The sequence below is a fragment of the Bombyx mori genome, chromosome 13 (assembly GCF_030269925.1).
Source record: "Bombyx mori chromosome 13, ASM3026992v2".
NCBI classification, from domain to species: Eukaryota; Metazoa; Arthropoda; class Insecta; order Lepidoptera; family Bombycidae; genus Bombyx; species Bombyx mori.
The window spans coordinates 93301-118384 of record NC_085119.1 but is presented as its reverse complement, the minus strand read 5'-3'; the positions used below and the strand labels follow the sequence as shown (position 1 = coordinate 118384).

At 51.4% G+C, this 25084-nt stretch overlaps 1 protein-coding gene across 3 annotated transcripts in view; it reads left to right on the top strand.

Annotated features, from left to right (window-relative positions):
• Positions 1-24398, top strand: part of LOC101743222 (fat-like cadherin-related tumor suppressor homolog) — a 60200-nt gene extending 35802 nt beyond the window's left edge. For 2 of the 3 annotated variants that reach the window (XM_038015024.2, XM_038015022.2), the window contains exons 18-35: positions 54-186; positions 655-879; positions 957-980; positions 1235-1471; positions 1551-1754; positions 4874-5268; positions 5362-5818; positions 5921-6241; positions 7766-7924; positions 8083-8360; positions 8446-8874; positions 9000-9221; positions 14102-16558; positions 17092-17695; positions 17771-18265; positions 19607-19843; positions 19913-20029; positions 20107-24398. In XM_038015024.2, the coding sequence (XP_037870952.1) occupies positions 54-186; positions 655-879; positions 957-980; positions 1235-1471; positions 1551-1754; positions 4874-5268; positions 5362-5818; positions 5921-6241; positions 7766-7924; positions 8083-8360; positions 8446-8874; positions 9000-9221; positions 14102-16558; positions 17092-17695; positions 17771-18265; positions 19607-19843; positions 19913-20029; positions 20107-20273 (7161 nt within the window). In that variant the 3' untranslated portion in view covers positions 20274-24398. The remainder of the gene's footprint in view (positions 1-53; positions 187-654; positions 880-956; positions 981-1234; positions 1472-1550; positions 1755-4873; positions 5269-5361; positions 5819-5920; positions 6242-7765; positions 7925-8082; positions 8361-8445; positions 8875-8999; positions 9222-14101; positions 16559-17091; positions 17696-17770; positions 18266-19606; positions 19844-19912; positions 20030-20106) is intronic. The other variant, XM_038015026.2, reaches the window with a different exon arrangement.
• Positions 24399-25084: the final 686 nt, after the last annotated feature.

Below are 25084 nucleotides of genomic sequence, written 5' to 3'. Positions count from 1 at the left end.
ACCGCGTGAGAATGCAACAGATCAGTTTGAAGACGAGTGTTGGGTGGGCGCAGGTCCGCTACGAGATGAAGCGCGGGCACGGCGAGCTGTTCCGCGTGGACCGGCGCTCCGGACAGATCTCGCTGAAGCAGACCGTGGACGCGCACAGCCACCTCTACACGCTCGTCATCGCGGCCTTCGACGGCGGTCAGCCTCCTACTCCGTTTCTTTTTTTATTAATTTACTGCCTGCCTTACCTACCTACCTGTGAAATACATTTAACTACTACATTAAGTGTCGTTCGGTTGGAAGAGCAGCTCACCGAATGTTCGGCGCGGGCTCTCCAGGCACCAGTGAGACTTGCCTGTCCCAGCCGGTGCCGGCGTGGTAACGGCAGTCATGTGCTGAGCTGCAGAATTACTTAGACATTAAGTTCAGTTTTCGTGTACTGAAACTAGATTTTCTTTCGTTTAACGGTGCCAAGAATCTCCTTTAGGACTTGTTTTTGGTCTTTGAAAACAATTTCCTAATATTTGGTATTTAAAACGCCTAGGTTAATAAAACAACCTTCAATAGCGTACTCGACGTTTCATTCAAATAATGAATGATTTCTACCTTCACCGAGCCGTATTGCAAGCCCATCCGGCCCGCTACAGTACAGTGGTCCCGTGACAGGCGTGCCGGCGTGCGGCGCGGAGGCGGAGGTGCGCGTGCGCGTGTGGGCCGGCGGCGCCGCCCCCGCGTGGGACCGCGCCCACTACACCGTGACGTCACGCGAGGACGCGCCGCCCGCCACCCCCCTCGCCCCCGCGCTGCGAGCCCGCTCCCCGCTGCACCGACAGCTCATCTACACGCTGCGAGACGACGACCGCGGGCTCTTCGAGATCCACTTCGACACCGGTGAGTGCCGCGCCCTCCCGTGCCGCGACTCGTTCGCGTCTCCGAAGCGATATTAAAATTTCCGTTTTATCCCGCAGCCACCGACGGAGGCAATAACCCATGTGAGTATGACGTTTTGGTCTTCGGAACCGACGTCCGTCAGGGCGACCGTTGATTTTTTTTCTCAAATCATGTCGCTCATCACCGACTTAACGCTAGACGTTCTGCTTGCGCGTATCGTTGACACCCATTTTGTTATGCTCCGAGTCTGTCGCCGGTCCAGAATCATTTCGAGCTTTCGGCTGTTTGGCTACGGTTCGCGCTCATGCCGCACGCAGCAGGCGGCCCCGGCGTGACCACATCGTGCGCTCGGCAGGTGCGGTGTCGAGCCGCGCGGCGCTGGACTACGAGGCGGCGACGTCGCACGCGCTGGTGGTGCGCGCCACGGACGGCGTGACGGGCGCGTACGCGGACGCCGCGCTCACCGTGCTGGTGCTGGACGTCAACGACTGCGCGCCGCAGTTCGCGAGCGACGTGTACCGCGCCGCCGTGTCGGAGGCCGCGGCGCCGGGCGACCCGGTGCTGACCGTGCGCGCCGCCGACAACGATACAGGTGGGCCGACTTGCGCCGTCACGATTTATGTTTCAGTGATTAATAGAACTCACTCAGAGGGTTTCCGTAATGTTTTCAGGAGTGAATGGCGAAATCTGGTACTCTTTGAGCGAAGCGGACGACGGTTCGAGTTCGGGCTCGTTCACGGTGGAGGCGGCGAGCGGGGAGGTGCGCGTGTCGGCGGCGCTGGACCGCGAGGCGCGCGCGGCGCACCACCTGCTGGTCACCGCCAGCGACCGCGGCCGCCCCGCGCTGCTCACCACGGCGCATCTCTTCATCACGGGTGAGCACTGTTCGCTCCGCCGGACTCTCTATAAACAGATATGTTACGATGTACGTGATGGCTTCAGGAAGCTCCAGGAGATTCAAATATATATTGCTCGCAATACTGTCTTGTTAATAATAAAATGGTCCATTACCAAGATTTCTTTTTTCATTAATTGAATTTACTCATATCTGTGGGCGGTATTCACGATAATTACATGGCTGAGTTGGCTCCTCCTCCTGGCTGAGCCCTCGCTCGCCTACATGTCCTGGTGAAACTGGAAAGGCCTCCGCGCCACCAGTAACACCTCAGACATAAAGAAAAAGATAATTACACATTGAGTGGAATTTGCTCCGTCAAAAAAAGGACTTGCTGACTGACGAGAAATTTGGTCACCACCCGAACGCCGCGCGGACGGAACCACGAACCGTTCGCACGCGCGAGCTGTAAATTTACAACATAAAAATAAACAATAATCTGATATTGTTCTAAGTTTAGTAAACGATAAGTTTTGCTAGTTTAACAAATATCCCAACGGAGAGGGCTATGCTCGGTATTTCTCTACGAGACCGAAATCCGTAGAAGAACCCAAGCTACTGACTAACCTGTAGGATTAGCAAGCTGAAGTGGCAGTGGGCAGGTCACATAGGGCCAAGATCAGACGGCCCGTGGGGCAGAAAGATTCTTGAGTGGAGACCACTTACTGGCAATGTTGGCCAGCAAGTTGGCTCTGCTCCTGGCATTGACGACGTCCATGAGCGACGGTGACCACTCACCATCAGGTGGCTCGTATGCTCATCTTCATACAAGGGCAATAAAAAAAAGCGCAGTGCATCTACTACATGTGAAAATCTGAAATGAAATGACCCAGTGAAAATCGCTGGGTTACGATGGATGCGGGTGAAAATAGACCGGCCGCATTGGAGATCAATTGGAGAAGCCTATGCTCTGCAGTGGTCAGGTATGGGCTGAGATGATGATGCCGATAAATGCTCCTGTGCTGTGAGCCGCGATACAGCTGCACCACTCGGTACGAGTACCCCGCCCATTTTACCTATCACGTTAATGACGCCTTAGATATTAATATATCTAAGGTATAATATCGATATTATATTAATACTAGCTGACCCGGCAAACGTTGTGTTGCCTTAAATAAGATTTGCAGGGAAATTCTAGTGTAGAAAAAAAAACTCATTCAACCACATAATACCATATTGTAACAACAAAAAAAATATCCCAAAAAAAAATTTATTTTTGGGGTGGACAACCCTTATCACTTAGGGGTATGAAAAATAGATAGTAGCCGATTCTCAGACCTACTGAACATACTATTGATACACAAATAAAACCAAAAAAACATGGCTGGCAAGCTACGATTGATACACAAAGACCGGCTTCGTCCTCATCTCTACTACGTGATGTTTGCTGGATGAGTGGTGTCCCTTGGCGGGGATAACTGATCGATTGATAGTTGATCAGTAGGCGACCGGCGAGGGCGGGAGATCAAATTGAATTTAAAAAAAAACATAATTAAAGGAACTTGAAATTATAAACTCTGAATAAGAATTTATCGTACAACAATTATAATATTTCATTGCCATCTTGCAACCTTATTGCGGATCTGTGCAAAGAACAAAAAAAAAAATGTGTGCGTGTACTAGTGTACACACGTAAGAAGTGAAACTTGTTTATGGCCTTATTTTTCGAAAAATGATCTACATGCAACTTTCTAGAAATTGGTTAAATAAAGTTAAATTAGATAAAGTTTAAACAAAAGGATTTTATTATCATAGACATGAATACAAATAATACAATTATTTCACTTTACCTTTTTGCTACTAAGATTATTACAGCATTTTAATAATACATCTCTTTGATATCATAATACCCTGGTACTTTTCTTCCTATAAATTAATAATAATAGCACGGTCCACGTGGTGTTAAATGGGGTTCCTGAGGTTCGTGAAGTTTGACCCACCTTGAGACATGAGGTCGATTTCTCAAATCCGAAACCATGCTTCAGAACATACCGCCGTTAATTATTAATAAATCTCTTTGCTATCATAATACCCTGGTACTTTTCTTCCTATTATTTTACGTAATAACAGTAATAAATAGCACGGTCCACGTGATATTATTAAGTGGGCTCCCTGAGATTATTGGAATTACAAAATGATTTCCGTAATCCACCTGGAGACATGAGGTCAATTTCTCAAATCGGAATCCATACTTCAGAACATACAGCCGTTAATTAATAAAGAAGGCTGTACGTCAGAGTAAAGTTATAATAATACATCTCTTTGATATCATAATACCCTGGTACTTTTCTTCCTATTATTTTACGTAATAACAATAATAGCACGGTCCACGTGATATTAAGTGGGTTACCTGGGATTATTGCAATTACAAAATGTATTCCGTGACCCACCTTGAGACATGAGGTCGGTTTCTCAAATGCGCATCCATACTTCAGAACATACAGCCGTTAATTAAAAGATGGCGCGTAACGGAAAAATGTGACGCGTAACCGAAAAATGTGACGGTAAATTTTTTTCCAACGCCGATAAGGAAGTTTCACTTCAAAAATTGGGGTTGATCGTAGAGGGGTGAAAATTTCAGAGTAATATGAAATTTTTTATTCTAAGTCATGACAAAAAAAAAACAAAATTCTTGCAAAAAAAATTTAAGTTTTTAATTAGCAAATAAAAAATAAGGGTTGGTAGTAGAGGTGTGAAAATTTAGGGTTGTATGTATTTTTGTATGCTGAATCATAAAGAAATAAAAACAAAAAATGAAAAACAAAATTTAGGGATTAGGGACCACCCTTAACATTTAGGGAAATGAAAAATAGATGTTGTTTAATTCTCAACCCTTGCACGCTAAGATTCATGAAAATCGGTCGAGCCGTCTCGGAGGAGTTCAATCACGCACCCCGTGACACGAGAATTTTATATATTATTATTAGATATTATATCATTATTTTCTTTTTTTCTGCTTTGATAAAAAATAATTTATTTTATTCTATTCTATGTAATATCGGGATGGACAAAATGAAACAAAAGAATTCTATAATTATACAAACGTGCTCTTCTATTATATTATCACGTATAACAATATCTCGAACACTTGTCGTCCAGTGGAGGACGTGAACGACAACCCGCCCCGGACGGAGCGCGGCGTGGTGGCGGCCGCCGTGTCGGTGGAGGCGGCCCGGGGCACGGCGCTGGCGCGGGTGGCCGCCTGGGACGCCGACGCGCGCGACGCCGGCCGCCTGCGGTACGCGCTCGAGGGCGGCTCGCAGCGCGCCTTCTCCCTGCACGAGCGCACCGGCGTGCTGCGCGTGGCGGCGCCGGCCGCGCTGTCCGCCGCGCCGCGCTCGCTCAACGTGTCCGTGTCGGACGGCGCGCACGCCACCTTCGCGCGCATCAAGCTGTCCCTGGCGCCCGCCAACCGCGCCGCGCCGCGCTTCCCGCACCTCGTGCACGAGGCCAGGGCGCTCGAGAACCAGCCGCCGCCCCTCCTCATTACGACGGTGAGACCGCGTTCGAACTGAGCATCTTGTAAACGCATCCAAAATCAAAATCATTTATGTAAAATATTTATTAATTCGTCCCCTCCTCGTCAGGTTAAAGCGTACGACGACGACGACGGCGAGTACGGCACGGTAACATACTCAATACCTTCAGCGAAACTGCGCGAAACGTTCGCCATAGACGGCGCGAGCGGCGCCCTGACGACTCGCGTGACGCTGGACCGCGAGCGCCGCGCCGAGTGGGAGGTGCCCGTGACGGCGCGCGACGGCGGCGGCCTGCTGCAGCACACCGTGGTGCGCGTGCGCGTCGCCGACCTTAACGACAACGCGCCGGTGTTCCCGCTGCGCGAGTACCGCGCGGCGGCTCGACACGACGCGCCGCCCGGCGCCCCGCTGCTCACGTTGTCGGCGACCGACGCTGACGCGGCCGACAACGCGCGCATCACGTACTCGCTCTACGAAGGGGACGCGCGATCCGACGCGGCAGGATTGTTCGCTGTCGATCCTCTCACTGGCACTCTCTCGTTCGCTAGTGATGCGACAGCTTTCGGTACGAACAAATGTTTGAATTCCACAACGTGGTCTTGTGCCGCAGCGTATGTTCTGTTAATTAAATACCAGTACGAATGACGACAACGTGCGTCGCCGGCAGGGTCGCGCGCAATACAAGTGTGGGTGCGGGCGCGGGACGGCGGCGGGCTGGCGGCCGAGGCGCCCGTGTCCGTGTTCGTGCTGGGCGCCGGGGAGGCTGCCCCCCGCCTCGCGCCGCCTCCTGCCGACCTCTTCTTGCGGGAGGACGCTGCGGCCGGCACGCTGGTGGCCGAGCTGCGCGTGCTGGAGGGGGGCGCGGGCCCGGCCCCCCGCCTGCGCCTGGCCGCGGGGCCGGCGCGGGACCTGTTCGCCGTGGACTCTAGCGGCCGACTCGTGCTCGCCGGCTCGCTCGACCGCGAGACCGCCGCCGACCATGTCATAGGTACGTGTTCTGTCTAAATCTCTCCAGTTGTTAGTACTTACAGTTGGTGACAAAGTTCCTTAGAGCGACTTGTCGTCGGGATGAATGAGAGACATCGTCCCGTGACGATGTTACAGATGATTTTTAAAATTGAATGGAATTCAGTACCTTCAAAACTCACAAACTATGTTTCTTTTAAATATACTCTTAAATCCCTAAAACGTGCTTGAAGATTGTTTGTAGTTTACAAAAGCAGTGTTTTATTATTTCGTTTCAATCTACGAATAAATAATGTTTCAAAGCATATAGTACAGGAATATGAAAACATATTTTGACACGTACGAACGCAGGGAATTCTAAATTCTACTGGTGAGTTTAATCTAGTGCCGCAGTTCACAATCAAATATATTCATAAAATAGTCATTCGGGCCAGTTCCACCATTCAGTGAATCTCCCTGGGCGCTCCGACGGGACGCTGTGCCCCGCGGCACCAGGAGGTGGGACTATCACAACTATCCTCTCCGCAAAACAAGGGAGACTGAAGCTTAGAAAGGCACTTAGCCAGAATCGAACCTCCCGGCGCCGCGGACTGCTCGCGACGGTGGGGCTCCGGTGTGGGCTACCATGACTGTTTATGGTGCCAATTATAATTATAACGAAAATGTCAGAATGCACAAATGTACTTACGATTTGACCTAACATCTTTTCAAAACCAAATATATAATTTTAATGGGTTTGATGTTAGACCTACTAATTCATACATTTATACTCTTTTACTATTCTAATTCTAATACTTAATTAATACGTGAAGCAAAAACTTTGTATCCCTTTTTACGAAAATTGCGCGGACGGAGGACTATGAAATTTTCCACACTTATAGAGAATATAGAGAAGTGCACAATGCTAATATTTTTTTAAAATAATGCATAAAATATACATTGCATCAATAAAGAAAACCACACACTACATACCATGTCTTTGACGCACACACGCATGCATACTATTTATTGTCAAGCTTTTGTTCTTGATGTCTGTTGTCAAAATGAGAATAGATTAAATATTGTTTGTCTTTATTAATATTTTTTATAGTGTAGTCTTGGCGAAATTTGTTATTATAGAAGTATAAAATACAATAATACATACAAATACAATCATAATAGTGTACAAACTTACAATTCCAATTAATTATAGTCGAATTTCGACTACTGCGGGACCTAGTTCTAATTAATACTCTTAATTTTTTTAAATTTCGATCGCCTGTCGTCTTTTGGTTGTACACTTGAAACTTTTATGATTGAAAGATTACTTACTGGTGGCCCGGAAACCTTTCCAGTTTCACCAGGACAGGTGGGTGAGCAAAGGCTCAGCCAGGAGGGGGGTCTGAAACTCTGGAGTCTCTTATTTATGCTAAAGATTGACCGTGATTATGTTGTGTTTATTTCCGGCACCCACAACCCTGCCTCAGATCCCAGCTCGGACAGTCAAACGTGAACCGTTCACATATTGTCATTACTGTCGTGTACTTTAGTATAATTATGCTCGCAGGAGTAATAGCGGAGGGCGCGGGCAGCCCTGCGCCGGCCACCATGGTGCTGACGCGCCTCCACGTGCTCGACGTCAACGAGCACGCGCCCGCCTTCCACTCGCAGCCCTACGTCGTGCACGTCGCAGAGAACGCGCCGCCACACACCAGCCTCGTGCAGCGTGAGTGCAGCCGCGTCCCGACCGCCCGCGTCCTCACCGCCCGCGTCCTCACCGCCCGCGTCCTCACCGCCCGCGTCCTCACCGCCCGCGTCCTCACCGCCCGCGTCCTCACCGCCCGCGTCCTCACCGCACGCGTTCTCACCGCCCGCCTGTTGCAGTGATGGCGGACGACGAGGACGCCGGCTCCAACGGCGAGGTGCGGTTCTCGTTGGCGGAGGACGGCACGGGAAGCTCGCTGTTTGCGGTGGAGCAGCACAGCGGGTGGGTGACCACGCTGGCGCCGCTGGACCGCGAGGACCGCGCCGAGCACCGCGTGCCACTGCTCGCCACCGACGGCGCCACGCCGCCGCGCGTGTCTCGTTCCACACTCATCGTGAGGCTCGTCGACTACAACGACTGTCCGCCCGTCTTCAAACAGGAGATATATCACGCGCAGGTACGTTCGTTCGGGAGACGCGGGAGCGGCCGGAGAGCGGTCAGTGAGCGGGCACTGAGCGCGCGGGTGCGGGTTGCGTGTGCAGGTGCGCGAGGACGCGGCGGCGGGCACGGTGGCGGCGCGTCTGGAGGTGCGGGACGAGGACGCGGCGGGCGCTCCGCTCGCGTACTTCGTGTCGGAGGGCGACGAGCACGCACGGTTCCAGCTGCGAGCCTCCGGAGAACTGTTCGTAGCTCGGCCCTTGGACCGGGAGCTGCAGGCGCTGTACCGACTCACGGTGGCCGCTACGGACGGCAAGTTTACGGCCTACACGGAAGTGCACGTGACGGTGGTCGACGTGAACGACAACCCGCCGTACTGCGTCCGCCACCGGTACTACGCGCACCTGTCGGAGGACGCGCCGCTCGGCACGCGCGTCATGACGCTGGAGACGCGAGACGCGGACGAGCCGGACAACGCGCGCTTGCGGTACTACCTCACCGGCGACCACGCGCATCACTTCACAATCGACAAGGTACGACACTGTACACTGGCGACAAAACAATTCACTAACATTGTCCGGCACTTGCATTGGGTGAACCTATAGAGAGTAAGAATAGTGATATTGGCGACTCTAGTTGTGTGTGCTTGGCGGCGCAGGAGGCGGGCGAGGTGTCGGTGGCGGCGGCGCTGGACCGCGAGGCCGTGGCGGAGTACCGGCTGCGTGCGCATGCGCAGGACCGCGCGCGCCCGCAGTGGGAGTGCAGCTCCGAGCTGCTGGTGGCGCTGCGCGACGTCAACGACAACCCGCCGCGCTTCTCCGCGGCCCTCTACAGCGTCACGCTGCCCGAGGACGCCGACCTCGGCACTCTCGTGGCGAAGGTACCGCAATCAAGCCTTCGCAATTACTTACAAATATATTCGATAATTTTATTGTAATATAATAATAGATGTTACCGTAGCCAGGAATATCTGAGCTGCGGGGGACTGGGGTTCGGTTTTATTTGTCAGCCATATTGGGAGGGCGACGGGCGGTTGCCATAATCGCCACGCTTGGTGTGCGAGTTGGCGATCGCAGCGTACTGTTATGATACTCGAAGAACGCTGCTGCACATTTATTGGATAATCGCCTTTTACGACACCCACGAGAAGAGAAGAGGAGATATTATTTTTTGAGACCAACACTACGCGACCTCCCAAGGTGGACCGACGACGTATGGTTCGCGAGGAACCACTAGTTGCAGCAGCGCCGGACCGGTCGTTGTGGCGACGCTTGGGGAAGGCCTATGTCCAGCAGTGGAAGTCTGTAGGCTGAAAGATAGATTGGGAAAAGTAAAATAATAGTGTACACGACCCGGTCTGTATGGCTGTTTCCGAGTCGTGTGATAATATTTTCTGCTGTCTGTTTGTGCGCTGGTAGAAGACGGCTGTTTCTTTCGATGGGTTTCGGCTTCTGTAGCGAGGTTTCACAGGTAACTGTCTGGTTCACTGGTAGCTGATTCACTGGTGGTTTTCTGATAACTGTACTATTGGAGAACTGCTGGTAACTGTTTCTGTCTTGCTGATGGTTCTTTGTCGAAGATTCACTGGGAAGTGTTTCTGTCTTGATGATCTGCTGAGAACTGTTTCTATCTTGCTGATGTTTCTTTGTCGGAGAGCTTCTGAGAACTGTTTCTGTCTAGACATGTGTAAGTAATGCGAGTGATATTACTCGGGTAATATTACTCTACGATGTAATGCAACATCACACATTACGCGAAGGAAACAAACATCACACTATCACCCAACATGTTTCTTTCTTTGTCGTGTAATGTTGCTTAATACACGAACGGAACCGAGCGAGCGAGACAGACCGATCGACGCAAAATAAATGAGCAAGCGACACGGAATTATTCCTAGTGATTTTGAACCGTATGTCCTGGCCGCTAGGTACATTTTTATACCTATGGTACGTCTGAATTTTAATATAGGTATTTGTGTTTATATTTTTCATACGGCCAGCCGGTAGCTCCCCGCAAGTACTTACTTAATTTTTTATTCGCAACTTTTGTAAAATCGCTAGTCGCTCGTAATTGTTTAGTAATATTTCATATTAATTTTTGTGTTTGATTTGAATTACTTAAGCACTTGTTTGAAGATAGTTTTATTATTTGTTTTAATGCGTGTTTAATAAGTGAAAGAAATAACGGCGTCTAAATGAAAGTACAGTCCTCCTTGGATGCACTTTGAGGATATCGCGCCGAAACAATGCATCTACTGCTCTCGTATATTAACATTATTGTCGAGCTCAATTTGCAGTCTAAGTCGCCATATGAAATCCGTTCATCCCACAATAAATTATATTAAGTAAAAAATAAAATTATTATATTATTAAGTAAGTCAATCTGTCAAGTAATATAACAGTGTATTACAATACAAAGTTCATACTTTGTATTGTAATACACTACTGTAATGACACACCCGAATCATTACCTAAGTGATGTGTTTATACACATCACTTAGGTAATGATTGATGAAAACATTACACATCACTCTTAACATTACTCGGTGCGTTCAATAGATACTGTGACGACGAATACATTGTATCTATACACCCGAATCATTACCTAAGTGATGTGTTTATACACATCACTTTGAACGCACCGAGTAATGTTAAGAGTGATGTGTAATGTTTTCGAGTAATATCACCTATCTGTAAAAGTGATGTCATATCACATTACATTGGGAAGTGATGTTTTGCGCAAGTCTATTTCTGTCTTGATGATCTGCTGAGAACTGTTTCTATCTTGCTGATGTTTCTTTGTCGGAGAGCTTCTGAGAACTGTTTCTGTCTTGATGATCTGCTGAGAACTGTTTCTATCTTGCTGATGTTTCTTTGTCGGAGAGCTTCTGAGAACTGTTTTTGCCTATAAATGGCCATCCTTTTATATTTATTTCAGTACCCCATCTCGCGACGCGCTATCGACGCGTCACTTTCGGAGGGTCCCTTGATCTGTATGTTACCGTAGTGAAAGCGCTCCACAAATCGTTCCTATTGGTCTATTTACATTCTCTGATCTGACACACTAACATATTGACTATAAAATAACTTAAGATTATACATTTTTGTTACGTAATTACTTATTAACTATATTATTTCTTTTTGTTTGATAAAACTATTAAAACCCTATTTCGTCCTGCACAAATAGATGTACAAATAGTTTTTTTTTTTCCTTTCTATGCTGAGCCTTGAGAGGCTATTTCAGTTTCGCCCTAACGTTTGTAGGTGAGCTCGCGGGACTCAAACCGGAGAGTTGCTAACACTGCCCCTAGCAAGAGCAGTGCTTCGCAGAATCTACCACCGGATCGGAAACGCGACCCACTGAGAAGATCCGGTGAGAAACTCAGTGGGCTGTGTCTGTGGGTTTATTCGCTCGTCAAGCCCTTCGTCGCAAGCGACGGGTTCGCGGTAACAAAGTCCCAGAGGCGTTTCCTAAGGAGCCGTTCGTAAATTTTTCCTATTGTTGGGAGGAGACTAATCGGACGGTAACTAGAAGTTTCGTTTTTCGGTTTGCCCGGCTTATGTATACCGATAATGTCCGCTTCTTTCTACACCGCGGGAAAGATGCAGTGCGTCATAGCGGCATTTAAAATGGTAGCCAACATTGCTATCAGTTGGACTGGCAAAAGTTTTAGCGCGCGGTTGCGGATGCCGTCGGAGCCGGGTGCCTTCCTAGGTTGGAGGTTGTGGATCGCGTCTCTGACTTCGTCAGTGGTAATGGGGGTAACGCGTCCGAGGGCGGCAGGGAAGCTCTGCGCTCGAGCTCCCTGTCGACTAACTCGGTGTGTTCGGGGTCCGCGTATTGAGTGCTGGTGGTGCACTGCTCTTGCAGTGCATCGGCCAGCAGCTCAGCCTTGTCATCATCATCGAATGCCGGTGGTTGGCCTGAAGGGCGTACGAGGGGAGGCATAGTAGCGGTAGTTTCGGATTTGAGAGTCCTAGCTAGTCGCCAGTATGCTTGGTGGGAGGGCGCGAGTTGTTCTAAATAACTATGCCAATTTTCGTTACGGGCGTCGCTTTCGTTACGGGCGGTCCTTCTTCGCAGTGAACGCGCAAACTTGTGTCTTTATCGGGTTGAATTGAACCAAGTTCAATTCACCCCATTCGGAGACTCGCCCCAGAATCCCATGCGCGACGTTACGCGCATGGGTGTAGTTGATTTTATTGGCCTGAAGGGCCTGGGAAACGCGGTTCCACGCGGTTTTTTCCTGGAGAATCAGCGGGGGCGGGGCAGCTATTTTAGAAGCGGGCGCGGGTTTGGGACGCGGCGGTGGAGTTACGCGGCGAGCGGAGTCCGACTCCGGTGTCACGACTACCTGCGGGCGGGAGGCGGTCGCCGATTTGGTCTGCTTCGTCGTGGAGCTCCGGGACTCCACGGCGCGAGTACGCTTCTTACCGCGCGTTACGGTTTGGAATCCATCCGAAGTTCCAGGCTGAGGGCTTGACGCGGATTCGAAATCCATCTCCGATTCGGTATCGAAGCCTGGACTCGAGACAATCGAGGTCGCGACGGACGAAGCGCGTGATGACGTAACCGACGCGGGCGCGGGAGTGGGGGTAGTGCGAGAGGCCCTATAGGCTAGATATTCGGCCCTAATTGTCGGGTACCTTTCCCGGAGGAACCCGACAAAATCACTATCACTTCCACTTTCTTCCATTTCTTGGTCTTCTTGCCCGGGGGGGGCGGCCCTGGGACCTTTGTTGAACTCGCCGAAAGGCGAGGCCCCGGATAGGATTTAAAACTCCCCTGTGCTGCAGGACAGCAAGGAGCAGGAGGGGGATGCCTATGCCGTGAAAACGGCAATCGGCGGGGAAAAGGAAAGGAACCCGCTCGGGCTGTATAATGCTACAGCTGGCGGAACACCGAGCGGAGGTCTAGTCTTGAAAAAGACTGTTGTTTTGGGAAGGGTTAGGAAATCGCTAGCCTGTGATAGTGCCACAGCAAGCCTGATCGTAGCGATTGGTTGGTATGGGGTGAGTATTCGCGGTTACAACACTATCGCGTACAAATGTGTGTTCCGATGCGTAGATCGCAAGCGACTAACGGATTGGAAGGCACGTCCGCACACAACCGAGTCGTAAACGAGAATGTATTCACGGCCACTACGCTGTCGCGCACAACTGTGAGTTCAGAGACGTAGCTCGCAAGCGAGCAACGGATCGGAAAGCACGTCCGCGCACGACCGAGTCGTGAGCGAGAATGTGACTGCAAATACGTAACGACCATAAATTAAACGTAAAGTCTTAGATATTGTTACGCGTTGGGATTCGGGATGAATAAAACTTCCACCGAAGTACAAAATGAAACTCAATTTAACACTGAAAATACTTTACGACTCGTAGTTCACTTCTTCCGCTCCGTTCGCTGTTTCGCTTCGAGTAGATCCGATTACTAACTGACCGCGTTGCCATCTCTGAAGCGCTTTTAAAGTCGATACGACATTCCTAGAGTTATCGAGAATATTTCTGACACGTCGAGTAGTTTCGATATGAGTTTCCGCTATTTGATAATAGATGGCGATGTAATTCCCGAGCGTTATCGATTTTATTAGTTCTTTTGATGTTCGTTTTTGCTACACGACGATAGAGGGCGTTGCTCTTAGCGGCGTAACAATATTAAGTGTATCGTTGTACTCTTGTGCATAAACTTAAACAAAATCATTATTTAGAACCAAAAGAATATATCTTTCACCGAATATAAATTCATAAATCTTATTCACAGGTCCACGCTACTGATGCAGATCTCGGCGAAAACCGACTCATTCGATATTCGTTCGCGAACGAAGGAAACGAAGGCTTCGAGCTCGACGGAGACAACGGCATCATCACCCTGCGCGGGCCCCTGGACCGCGAGACGCGCGCCGAGCACCGCCTGCTGCTGGTGGCGCGCGACGGCGGCCGGCCCCCGCTGTCCGCCACCGCCACGCTGCGCCTCACCGTCGCCGACGTCAACGACAACCCGCCCGAGTTCGAGTTCCACCAGTACCGCGCCACCGCGCCCGAGATCGACGCGCCGGGCACCGAGCTGCTGCGCGTGCGAGCCACCTCCCGCGACGCCGGGGTCAACGCCGACGTGTACTACTCGCTGGTCGCCGGGGACGACCGGGAAGACTTCGCCGTCGACCGCGCTTCCGGCGTGCTCACCATCGCTCGCCCCCTCGACTACGAACGGAGGAAGGAGTACCTGCTGACGGTGCAGGCCATCGACGGAGGGTCCCCGCCTCTCAGTGACCTGACGACGGTCAACATCACCGTGACGGACAGCAACGACAACTCGCCGATGTTCGCCCAGAGCTCGTACGCGGCGCGCGTCCGCGAGGACTCCGCCCCGGGCGCTCGAGTCGTGCAAGTGATCGCCGACGACGCCGACTCGGGCAGCAACGGGCGCGTCACGTACTCCATAGCGCGCGGGGACCGGGACGGACGGTTCTCCATAGACGCGGACACCGGGTACGTGTCGGTGGCGGCGTCGCTGGACCGAGAACTCACCCCGGCCTACGCGCTGGAGGTGCGAGCCAAAGATCGCGGGGTGCCGGTCCTCGAGGCGAGCGCGACCGTCAACATCGAGGTGATCGACGCCAACGACAACCCGCCTCTGTTCGCGCAGTCCAACTACACGGCGGTCGTGCAGGAGGACCGCCCGCTCGGACACACCATCCTCAAGTTCACAGTGGAAGACGCGGACGCAGCGCCGAATGCGGCTCCTTTCACCTTCGATTTTCAGTCGGGCAACGAAATGGGCGCGTTTCGGCTCGAACAAGACGGATACCTTCGGTCGGCGACCCGTTTCAACCATCGCATCAAAGACCATTACGCCCTGCAAGTGCGAGTGTTCGACAACGGCACTCCGCCGCTGTACTCCGACGCCTGGGTTTACATTAAAGTGATAGAAGAGTCGCAGTATCCGCCGGTCGTGACACCGTTAGAGATCTTCATAAACTCGTACCTAGATGAGTTTCCCGGCGGAGTGATCGGGCGCGTGTTCGCCTCGGACCGCGACGCTTACGACACGCTGACGTACAGCATGGCGGCGGCGGACGGCGCGCCCTACCCGCCCGCGGACCTGTTCGAGCTCGGCGCCGCGGACGGCACGCTGCGGGCGGCGCCCCGGCTCGACGTCGGCGAGTACCGACTCAACGTCACCGTCGGCGACGGCAAGTTCATCAGCTACGCGATGGTGCGAGTCACAGTCATTCTTATTTCCGACGAGATGCTCTCGCGTTCCGTGGTCGTCCGCTTCCGCGAAGTGACCGACCGCGACTTCGTCCTGAGTCATCGGAAAGGATTCGTTCGAGCCGTCGCCGAGGCGACCGACCGCGGACCGCTCGACGTCATCATAGTGAGCGTGCAGCCTTCGGGCGGCGACGACGAGGACGTCTTCGGGAAAAGGACCAAACGTCAGGTCGCTCAGGACCTCGACGTGGCCTTCGCGGTCCGGTCTGGAGGATCTTACATGGCGGCGGACGCGCTGCGACGCCGACTGCACGCGCACCTGGAGCGCATCGAGGAGTGCGCGCGACTCGTCGTGGAGGAGCTGGTGCGGGTGTCGTGCGCCGGCGGCTGCGCCCACGGGACCTGCGCGGAGCGAGTGAAGCTGCGCGACGATGAGGCCAGGGTCGTCGCCACGGACGTCGTCGCGATGGTGGTGTTCCCTCACCAGCTTCGAGGTGAATGCGCCTGCGAGATCGGGTACGGCGGGGAGCGGTGCGACGCGGCGGCCGGGGAGTGCGGCGAGTGCCGGGCGCCCAGCGTGGCGCAGTTCTCGGGCGACGGGTACCTCGCCTACCGCGTGGAGCGCGGCGCCGTGGAGGGCGCGCGGCTGCCGGACGACGAGCTGGCCGTGTCGCTGCGGTTCCGCACGCGGCGCGAGCGCGGCACGCTGCTGGCGGCGGCGGGGCGCGTGGACGCGGCCGCGCTGGAGGTGGCGGAGGGCTACCTGCAGTTCCGCATGGAGCTGGGCTCGGGGCCGGCCATGGTGCGCGCGGCGGTGCCGGTGGCGGACGGCGCGTGGCACGAGGCGCGGCTGGAGCGGCGCGGCGCCAGCATGCGGCTCACGGTGGACCGGCGCAGCGCGCACGCGCAGACGCCGCCGCCCGCCGCCGTGCTGGACGTGCGCGCCGACCGCGTGCTGGTGGGCGCCGCGCTGCTGCGGCACGCGCACGCCTTCGCGCAGGAGCAGGTGACCGCCGCCTCCCGTTACTTAGATTTGTAGTCTTTACACTGAGAAAAACAGATTGTATCTACATGTATATTGATAATATAATTCAGCTACTCAACGAGCGCTGGCCCCTGCTTGGCTGCTGCTGCCGTTAGAACTAGTAGACCGAACAACACTGAGAGTCGGCCGAGTAAATAATTCAGGAATGAGGACGCATAAGCTTACTACAGTCAGTAAATTCATTCCCACACTCAGTAATTAAAAGCAATACAATATCAAGAGGACGCCCAACTTACAAATCCAACAAACAATAGGAGTTACGGGTTTTCTCCATATGTATTTAAATGTAGTTGGTTTCACTCATAGACTTTGGGTGCACCAATGTTACAACTTGCTTCATCATGCCGCACTTCCTGGGTGATGGTGGTCTGCGAGCGTAGTTCTCGATGTTACATTCTTTATCAAATTCACTAAAATAAGTATTGTATCAAACAAAGTTTATTTTTGTATTGATAATAGATTAATTCCTTTCGTTTTTTTTTTTAATGAAACAGGTGACGTACGGATTCGAAGGCTGCATCGCAGATTTGAAACTGGGCAACGCCATTCTGCCACTAGAGGAGGGCGGCACGTCCAACGACGGAAGGGCACAGCTCGCCAGGAGAGTAAGGGTCCGCATCGGCAGCGAGTGCGGCCCCCTGGCGCCCCCCACGCCCTGCTCCTCCTACCCGTGCCTCAACGGGGGCTCGTGTCGGGACGCCGCGGCACTGCTCGAGGGCGAGGGCGAGGGCTACACGTGCACCTGCCACGCGCGGTTCTCGGGGCCGCGCTGCGAGGTGGACCTGGACCCGTGCGCGTCGCAGCCGTGTCTGCACGGCGGCTCGTGCGCGGCGGCCGGCAGCGCCTTCCGCTGCTCGTGCGCGGCGGGGCTGGCGGGCGAGCGCTGCGAGCGCGGCCGCTGGTGCGCGCCCGGCGTGTGCGCGCACGGGGGGGCCTGCGAGGAGGGCGACTGGGGGCCGTCGTGCCGGTGCCGCGGCTACTACGGGCTGCGCTGCGAGTACGACGTGGACGAGTGCGACGGAGAGCCCTGCCTCAACGGCGCGACCTGCCTCAACGAGCCGGGCTCCTTCCGCTGCCTGTGCCCGCCCGACAAGACTGGTTTGTGGCTCTCGCTCCGATGTTTTTTTATATCTTACCACATTATGTTACGTTCTACGAGCGTCGATATTTCAGGCATGAATTGCGGAAACCCGCTGTACTCGGACGCGGTGGTGGCGGGAGGGGCGGGCGCGGGCGGCACTCGCGCGCTGGGGGACGCGTGGCGCTGGGCGTGCGACGCGCGCTGGCCGCTGGCGGCGGGGGGCGCGGCGCTGCTGGTGCTGCTGCTGCTGGCGGCGGGCGTGCCGCTGGCGCTGCGGCGGCGCGCGCGGGGTCGGCGCAGGCCCGCCGAGAGCGAGCCGCTGAACAGCCACATCGCGGACAAGCTGCCCGGGCGCGCGGAGAAGCTGTCCAACCTGGAGGCGGTGCGGCGCGAGCGGCCCGCGTCGTGCGCCGAGCCGCCGCCGCTCAACAACGTGGACACGCTGCGCAGCTACGGGTCGGCGGGCGACGAGCTGGAGGGCATCCCGCCGGACTACCGCCGCAACCTCAACATCGACGCGGCCGACCGCAAGCCGTGGTCCGAGCAGATGCACCTGCACACGTTCGTCGACAACAAGATATACAACGGTGAGGCGCTTCACTTAACGCACAGCTGAGCGCGCAGGCGGCGCCCCCTCGATACTACACTAAAACACAAATTGCTGTTATCTTCCTTTGGGATTGAGAATTTGGAGACCATATGTGAGTTTCAGACTACGTTTTGGTTCGTAAAGCTGTGTGGTCACCGCGAGTCGTAGAGTTCAGATTGTTTCCGACGTGTCGAACACTCCACTGCGGCAGTGCTGCCAACGCTTAAACATTATTATTAGCTACCGGTCGGAATATCTCAGTGGGTCGCGATTCCGATCCGGTGGTAGATACTGTGAAGCACTGCTCTTGCTAATTAGAATATGTAAAAAAAAAAATTAGTATTATGAAAAAGTAAAGATTTTTATAAAAACGACACTTGTAACAATGGCATCGCAAAAAGTCAATTTCCATACTTAAAAAAAAAGTTCCTGAAGCGCCAACCCCTGGAAGGCGATGCTCGACTTCTGCGAGTGCACCATCTCCCAGAAGGAGGCGGCGCAGGCCCGCCACCGTCGAGCGCGGGCCAGGGGGAGGCGGATTTCGCCCAAGCCCTAGCCCTCTAAGTGTTTCGGGTCTCCCTCACATGTCGGCCTGGAGACCGGTGAAGGGGACCTAAAAAGACGACGTGCAAGCTGCGCTGCACGCGTTTTATGCAAGAGCATCTGGGTGATGGAAGGCCGGCTATCCTCAACCCAAGCTGGTTCTGACCCAGCGGGGTATTCCGTAGGATAGACCATTCTAACCGGTGCCATCTAGGCGGGCGTCGGATAGCGCGCTGACCGAGAGGGCTGGTGGTCGTGGCGCCGACGACAGCCAGTCCGGCGTCCCGAGGGGGAGGGTGATGGGAGAGATGTGCTCCGCACTAAACGATGCACTTTCCCCCCTTTGCCTTTTCATGAGTTCTGTCTCATGCGAGGTTTGGATGCTGGTTGTTGAGCGACAGAAGGTTTTAGTCGGTTCAACTCCGACATGCCCCGCCCTCCATCCCCAGTGGAGGGCGGAAGTCCGGTGATTTCCTCCTGACAAAAAAAAAAGCGCCATCCCTCTCCTCTGCTTATACAAACGCACGTCGCTCACGGCCGACGCTACAATATTACGTTACTTTATTATAATATGCATTGTTTTGTTTTTATTTCTTTTTCTCCTAAAATTAGTTGTTGAAATTAGTCAATTCTTTTTTTAATAAGTATGTACAATAATGTGTCATCTGAGTTAAGGATAGTAGTAAATTTAATGGAAGTTTTTGTTAATAATTGACAAATAATCACAATTTTTAAAACATCCATTGGGACAGCTGCCTTCTTATCTTTGCTTATTTATAACACAACATCTTTATAGACTTGAAAGGGTCTCGGGTTCGGAGCCGTCCCCGCGCGATGGAGCCGCACCTGGTGGGCGGCTACCACTGGGACTGCTCGGACTGGTGCGGCGGCGCGCTGCCCGGCATCAGCGAGGTGGTCGCCGGCTCCGAGCGCCCCGACTCCTCCTCGCCGCCCTCGCTGCCCCCCTCGCTGCCTCCCTCGCTGCCCGCCTCGCCCCCCCACACCGACTCCGCGCCCGACGACCCGCTGGACGGTAGGTGTGTCGCCGGACTCCGCGCCTCGTCCCTCCAACCGTTCGTTAATGAAGCCAATGTCGTTCCAGTGAGCGCGTACCTGGTGCACCCGGACGCGTACCTGCCGCGCGCCTCGTCCGACTCGGAGCCGCTCCGGGCGCGGTCCGTCCGCGAACCGGACGCCTCCAGCCTCATCACGATGCTGGGTGGGCGCTCTCACCTCGTTCGTCTGAATCTACACCTCAAAACTTAACCTTTACCTTTTAAATTATCTTTTTTGCAGAAGAACGCAACTCGTTGCTCGGCGGCGACGATGCCGATTCTGACAGCGGGCTCTCGGCGCACCTGTGCGAGATCGAGGAGTCGGACGCCGAGCCCGAGCCGCCGTGCGCGGGGCGGGGGGCGGGGCGGGGGGCGGCGCGAGGGGGGCCGCGGCACACGGACGTGTGACGGCGGAGAGCGCCGCGCCCCGCCCGCGGCCTCTAGCACGCCCCCGCCACGAGCCCCCGGACCCGCCCCCCGACGCGGTACCTCTGCAGCCCGGGGAACTGATCTCAACGTTTTACGGACTGATTCAAAGGATTTGAATGGAAAACGTCGTCAACAGGCAGCGAAGTCGCAGAACCTCTTCCTTCTTCATTGAAAAGATAAAAATATCACATGAACTCTTTTTCTATTGAACGTATTCCCGTTACAGTGACTATGTAATGTGCAAAAATAGGACAAGTGCTGCGGACCGGCGGCACAGTGCGGCGACGTGCCCGCTGTGCCCCTCGACCCACGGACGGATTGTAAATAGAGATAATATCTACATTAAATATTAACGAAATATGTATATAAAGTTTGAAAAACTGTTGTAAATACAAATTGTATCGTGCTCGTGATGAGGAGTTGGTCTGCGGGCGGGGCGGGGGGAGGGGGGGTGCTCTGTACACTGCGAGTACATGCATATGTATGTACTCGCAGTCCCCCGGTACACATCAAACAATACTCAGTGTGTCATCCATCCATGTTGTTGTTTGTTTGTTATCCACCGAGTCGGCACACGGGACCACTGCGCGGCAACAATAGGCCGGATGCTGGACAAGTTATCACATTGATTTGATATAATAGATAGAAATCATGTTACATAACCAATACGTGTGCTGCCATGCCATATTGTAAGGTAAATTATTATATTATGAAAAGCCATTTCATTTTGAAATGTTCAGCTTAGATAGAGCTTCGTAACAGAATAGTAGAATTACTTTCACGTATAATTTGCTAAGTTTTTTTTTAATTAAAATAATTACAGATATAAAAGAAGACTCTTCAACATGACCGCACTCTGAAATCGGTAGCAAAACAATTATAGGTTTTAATAAATATTGAGATGAATTAGTATCACAGCGCGGTCTCTATCTGCCAAATTTCAATAATTGCGTGGTATTAAGAGACCGTTCCAATTTCAATACCTTTTCATTGACGAGTAAAACGAATACACTTTAATGGTGGTAGGACCTCTTATGAGTCCGCGCGGGTAGGTACCACCACCCTGCCTATTTCTGCCGTGAAGCAGTTATGCGTTTCAGTTTGAAGTGTGGGGCAGCCGTTTTAACTATACTTGAGACTTTAGAACTTATAGGTGGGTGGCGCATTTACGTTGTAGATATCTATGGGCTCCAGTAACCACTTAACACCAGGTAGGTTGTGAACTTGGCCACCCATCTAAGCAATAAAAATAAAAACATGCTTCGTGAGCCCAGTCCACACATATCCAATCCTCATCGAATGTTTCACTGCAAATATTGCATTCCGTCTCCTGACTCTCCGTCGTTGCGAATCTGGCTGAGATGCAACCTTTTTAACTTTTACTCCCGTTTTCATGTTTCTCTTGACCTTTACCGCAGCCTTGGTGTCTTTGGCCTTCTCCATTAATTCCTTTTTATAGCGAAGACGTCAATTTCAATTTTTTGTTCTTTGTTGTTCTTCTTCTCTGAACTGTCAATCGTTTTTTGAGGCATTCGGAAGAGGTGACAAGTCCTTAAGTACATCGTTAATATTCTCAACATCAACACTTGCACTTGGTACTGCTTCTTGTAAGTTGGAAACGCTAGTCGTTGGTTGGTTGGTTTATGGTTGGTATTGCTTGCTGAAGCTCGATGGTAGCTGACGATACAGTTAATGCACTATTTGACGGTGCTGGTCCAATTTCAGGTGCTGCAGAACTAGGAGTAGGGATTATTAATTCACTAGATCTAGCTTCAATTGGTATCTCAGTTAACGCAGAACCTCAAAAGTCAAGATCTGAAAACACGTATCGATTACAGGGCTGGATACCTGTGCAACGGAAACCACTTTGGGCTATCTCTAATCTAGCAGCTTTGATAAACGCTATAACAATTGTCATTCCAGCAACGTCATAATCTGTTAGTCGAGCACCCGGGTACTGACGCATCCATGATGCACTTGTTGATCCATAAGCCTGTTTAAAAGGTTTGAAAAACACACGGTCTAATGGCTGAATCTTGTGTCGTACCTATGGGGTGGTGTGCTCAGAATGTAAATGTGATTGTCTTTAGCATATTTAATAACATCTACAATAAGATCTTTGTGGCTATTTTGTCCATCTAATATTAGTAGAATAGGGCGAGCTTCTGTCAGGTGACCATGTTTCTTAAAATGTTGAAACCACTGCAAAAATATATCCGCATTCATCCATCTGCTTTCGGAGGCAATACCAAGACTTTCAGGTGGTGCGCAAATTATAAGCCGGCCATTCTCATCCATTTTCTTTCTAGGAAAAATGAACGTAGGGGTACAAAGTGATCACGCATAATCCGCAGAAGCACGCATAGAAATCAGGACATGTACATGTATGTAATGTTACGTCCTCTTTCAGCTGAAGCGAGTTTTCTCCAACCTGTTGTTTACCTTTCACTGACCAAACTTTATCATTTTTATGGACAATCGAGACTCCAGTCTCGTCAGCATTGTAAATTTGGGAAGCTTGAAAATTAAATTGCTCATGAGGAGGTCATAAAATCGTTTAACTTGAGGTTTATTGAAACTTGTAGAACGCACCAAGCTTGTTGCCTCAGGAGTTGTTAGTACCACATCTGGATTTCTTTTCTTAAACTCGAAAAAAAAAAGCTTTTCTTGCCACTCATTTGTCTTTGTTAAACCTGTGCGGAATTTGAAATGTTTCTGCTAAATCAAAGGCAAGGCGCAAAAACTCATTTCCTGCAAAGGACGGTTATCTAGATTTATAACATGCTCTCAGAGTTGTCTTTCAAACTCAAGTTTGAATGTTTGTTCTAAACGTCCTAATTTTTGTTTAAGAGTGACCTTTACCCATCGAATTGTCCCGCTTTGAACGAAATTTATTATTTAGAAAAAAAACTCCAATAAATTCCTAAAACGAATGTTCAGTCGAGTTTATTTGTTACTTAACGCGTTGTTCCCGGCACGTCCGCGGCGCGATGAGGCACCACCGCCCTCCTGTCCATTGTACTGCGCAGTCCGCCGCGCAGTTACCGCATTCCAGTTTGAAGATTAGACTAGATACAAGTGCAATTTAGACTTTAGTCGCACTTGTGTATGTTTCAAAATAGCGCGACATCCTCCGTGTACTATCTATAGACTACGGTAGCCCCTCCATAATACTAATAAGGTCAAAAACTAGACTACCCAACTTAGAAAATTATAAGTAACATAAACCATAAACTGAATTTCTTACATATACCCAGACGCAACGCACAAAATTACATATGTTAAGATTACACCACTTAATGAAATATTCCTGCGGAGCGCTTAAAAATGAGAGACAAAGTATTTAGTGTACGACATGATATCCTCCGCCCTCTCAACACCTCCTCCACGCACGCACGCACGCACGCAGCAGTGCACGCGCCGTGTGTGACGTCACCGTTCAGATATAACAGGGTTTATGTATACGGCACGGCGGTGTACAGTTCTCGGCGTGTGTGGGCGTGTGCGCATACACGTACAGTAAAAGCTCTTTATTCACGGGGTATATGTTCCGTAATTGTGTCGCGAATACAGAAACCGTGAATGTGGAATGGTCATTTACATATATGGGATTATAGGAGATACATACAGTACGCATACAGTAATAAGGTTGATTTCATTCTGTTTATTTACATTCTCAAAATCGCCGACCGCGACGAAGGCGGCTTGTGACCAAGGCGGAACCAATGTAGTGGCGATACTATTTTATTTAATTTTTAATCCGCGATAAGTGAAAACGCGAGTGCGGGAAGCGCAAATAAGGAGCTTTTACTGTACGAGTATAACACATTGTAAATATTAGTTGTAACCTAGCTCTAAGTTATTTTAAACAAATAACGTGCCTACTATCTTTACTGTATAATAATAATGATCTGTGTAGTGTGCGAGCGAAAGATGAGACGTGTCGGTGAGTGAGTGCGAGCGAGAGAGCGCGAGTGCATATCCCGGCGCGTGCCGGATCTATTTTTGTACGTAAGGAGTCCCGGGACTCGCGCCGGGTCATTCCTTGTTATTGAGTGATCATTGTTGTATAAGTTTTACCAGACTAATAAACTATAAACTTTACCTTTTGTGTCATTTAATCAAAATTCACAATTCACTACACGTTGATCTAGATTTATAAATGATGGTTGCATATTTCTGTCCGCCCGGCTCTGTCGGGCGTGGCTCACGACAACCGCACCTCTGCGAACTCAACTGAACCTGTGAACAGCCCTTTTGGATTGTATGGTTTTGCTCTGTGTTCTTCTTTGAGACTTCCTGAGAGTGATTACATGAGGCCTTTTCCACTGCACCGGAAATTATCACAACCACCAACTCTCGTTTTGCTGGTGGTAGGGCGTGTTGTGAACCCGCACAGGTGGATACCACTACCTTGCTTATTTCTGCCCTGAAGTAGTAATGCGGCTCGGTTAGAAGGGTGCACTATGCAGAACTGAGACTTACGACTCATGTCTCGAGGTGGGTAGTGGGCTACATGGTGTGTGTAATTTAATTTTAATAGGTGGTAGTTACGTTGTTGATGTCAAGATAACAGGTGAGCCGTGAGTACGTCCACCTGTATAAGCATTAAAAAAAAGGAACATATCAATTAAGATTTATTTTCTTATGTTAATTATTGACCAGTGACCAGACCCGTAACGACAACAACTTAAAAGTAACCTACATCATTCTTCTCAGTGCACTCACTTTTTTTTAATAATATTTTTCTTCTTATTGATCTCGATCTTATCCCACTAGATGGGGTCGGC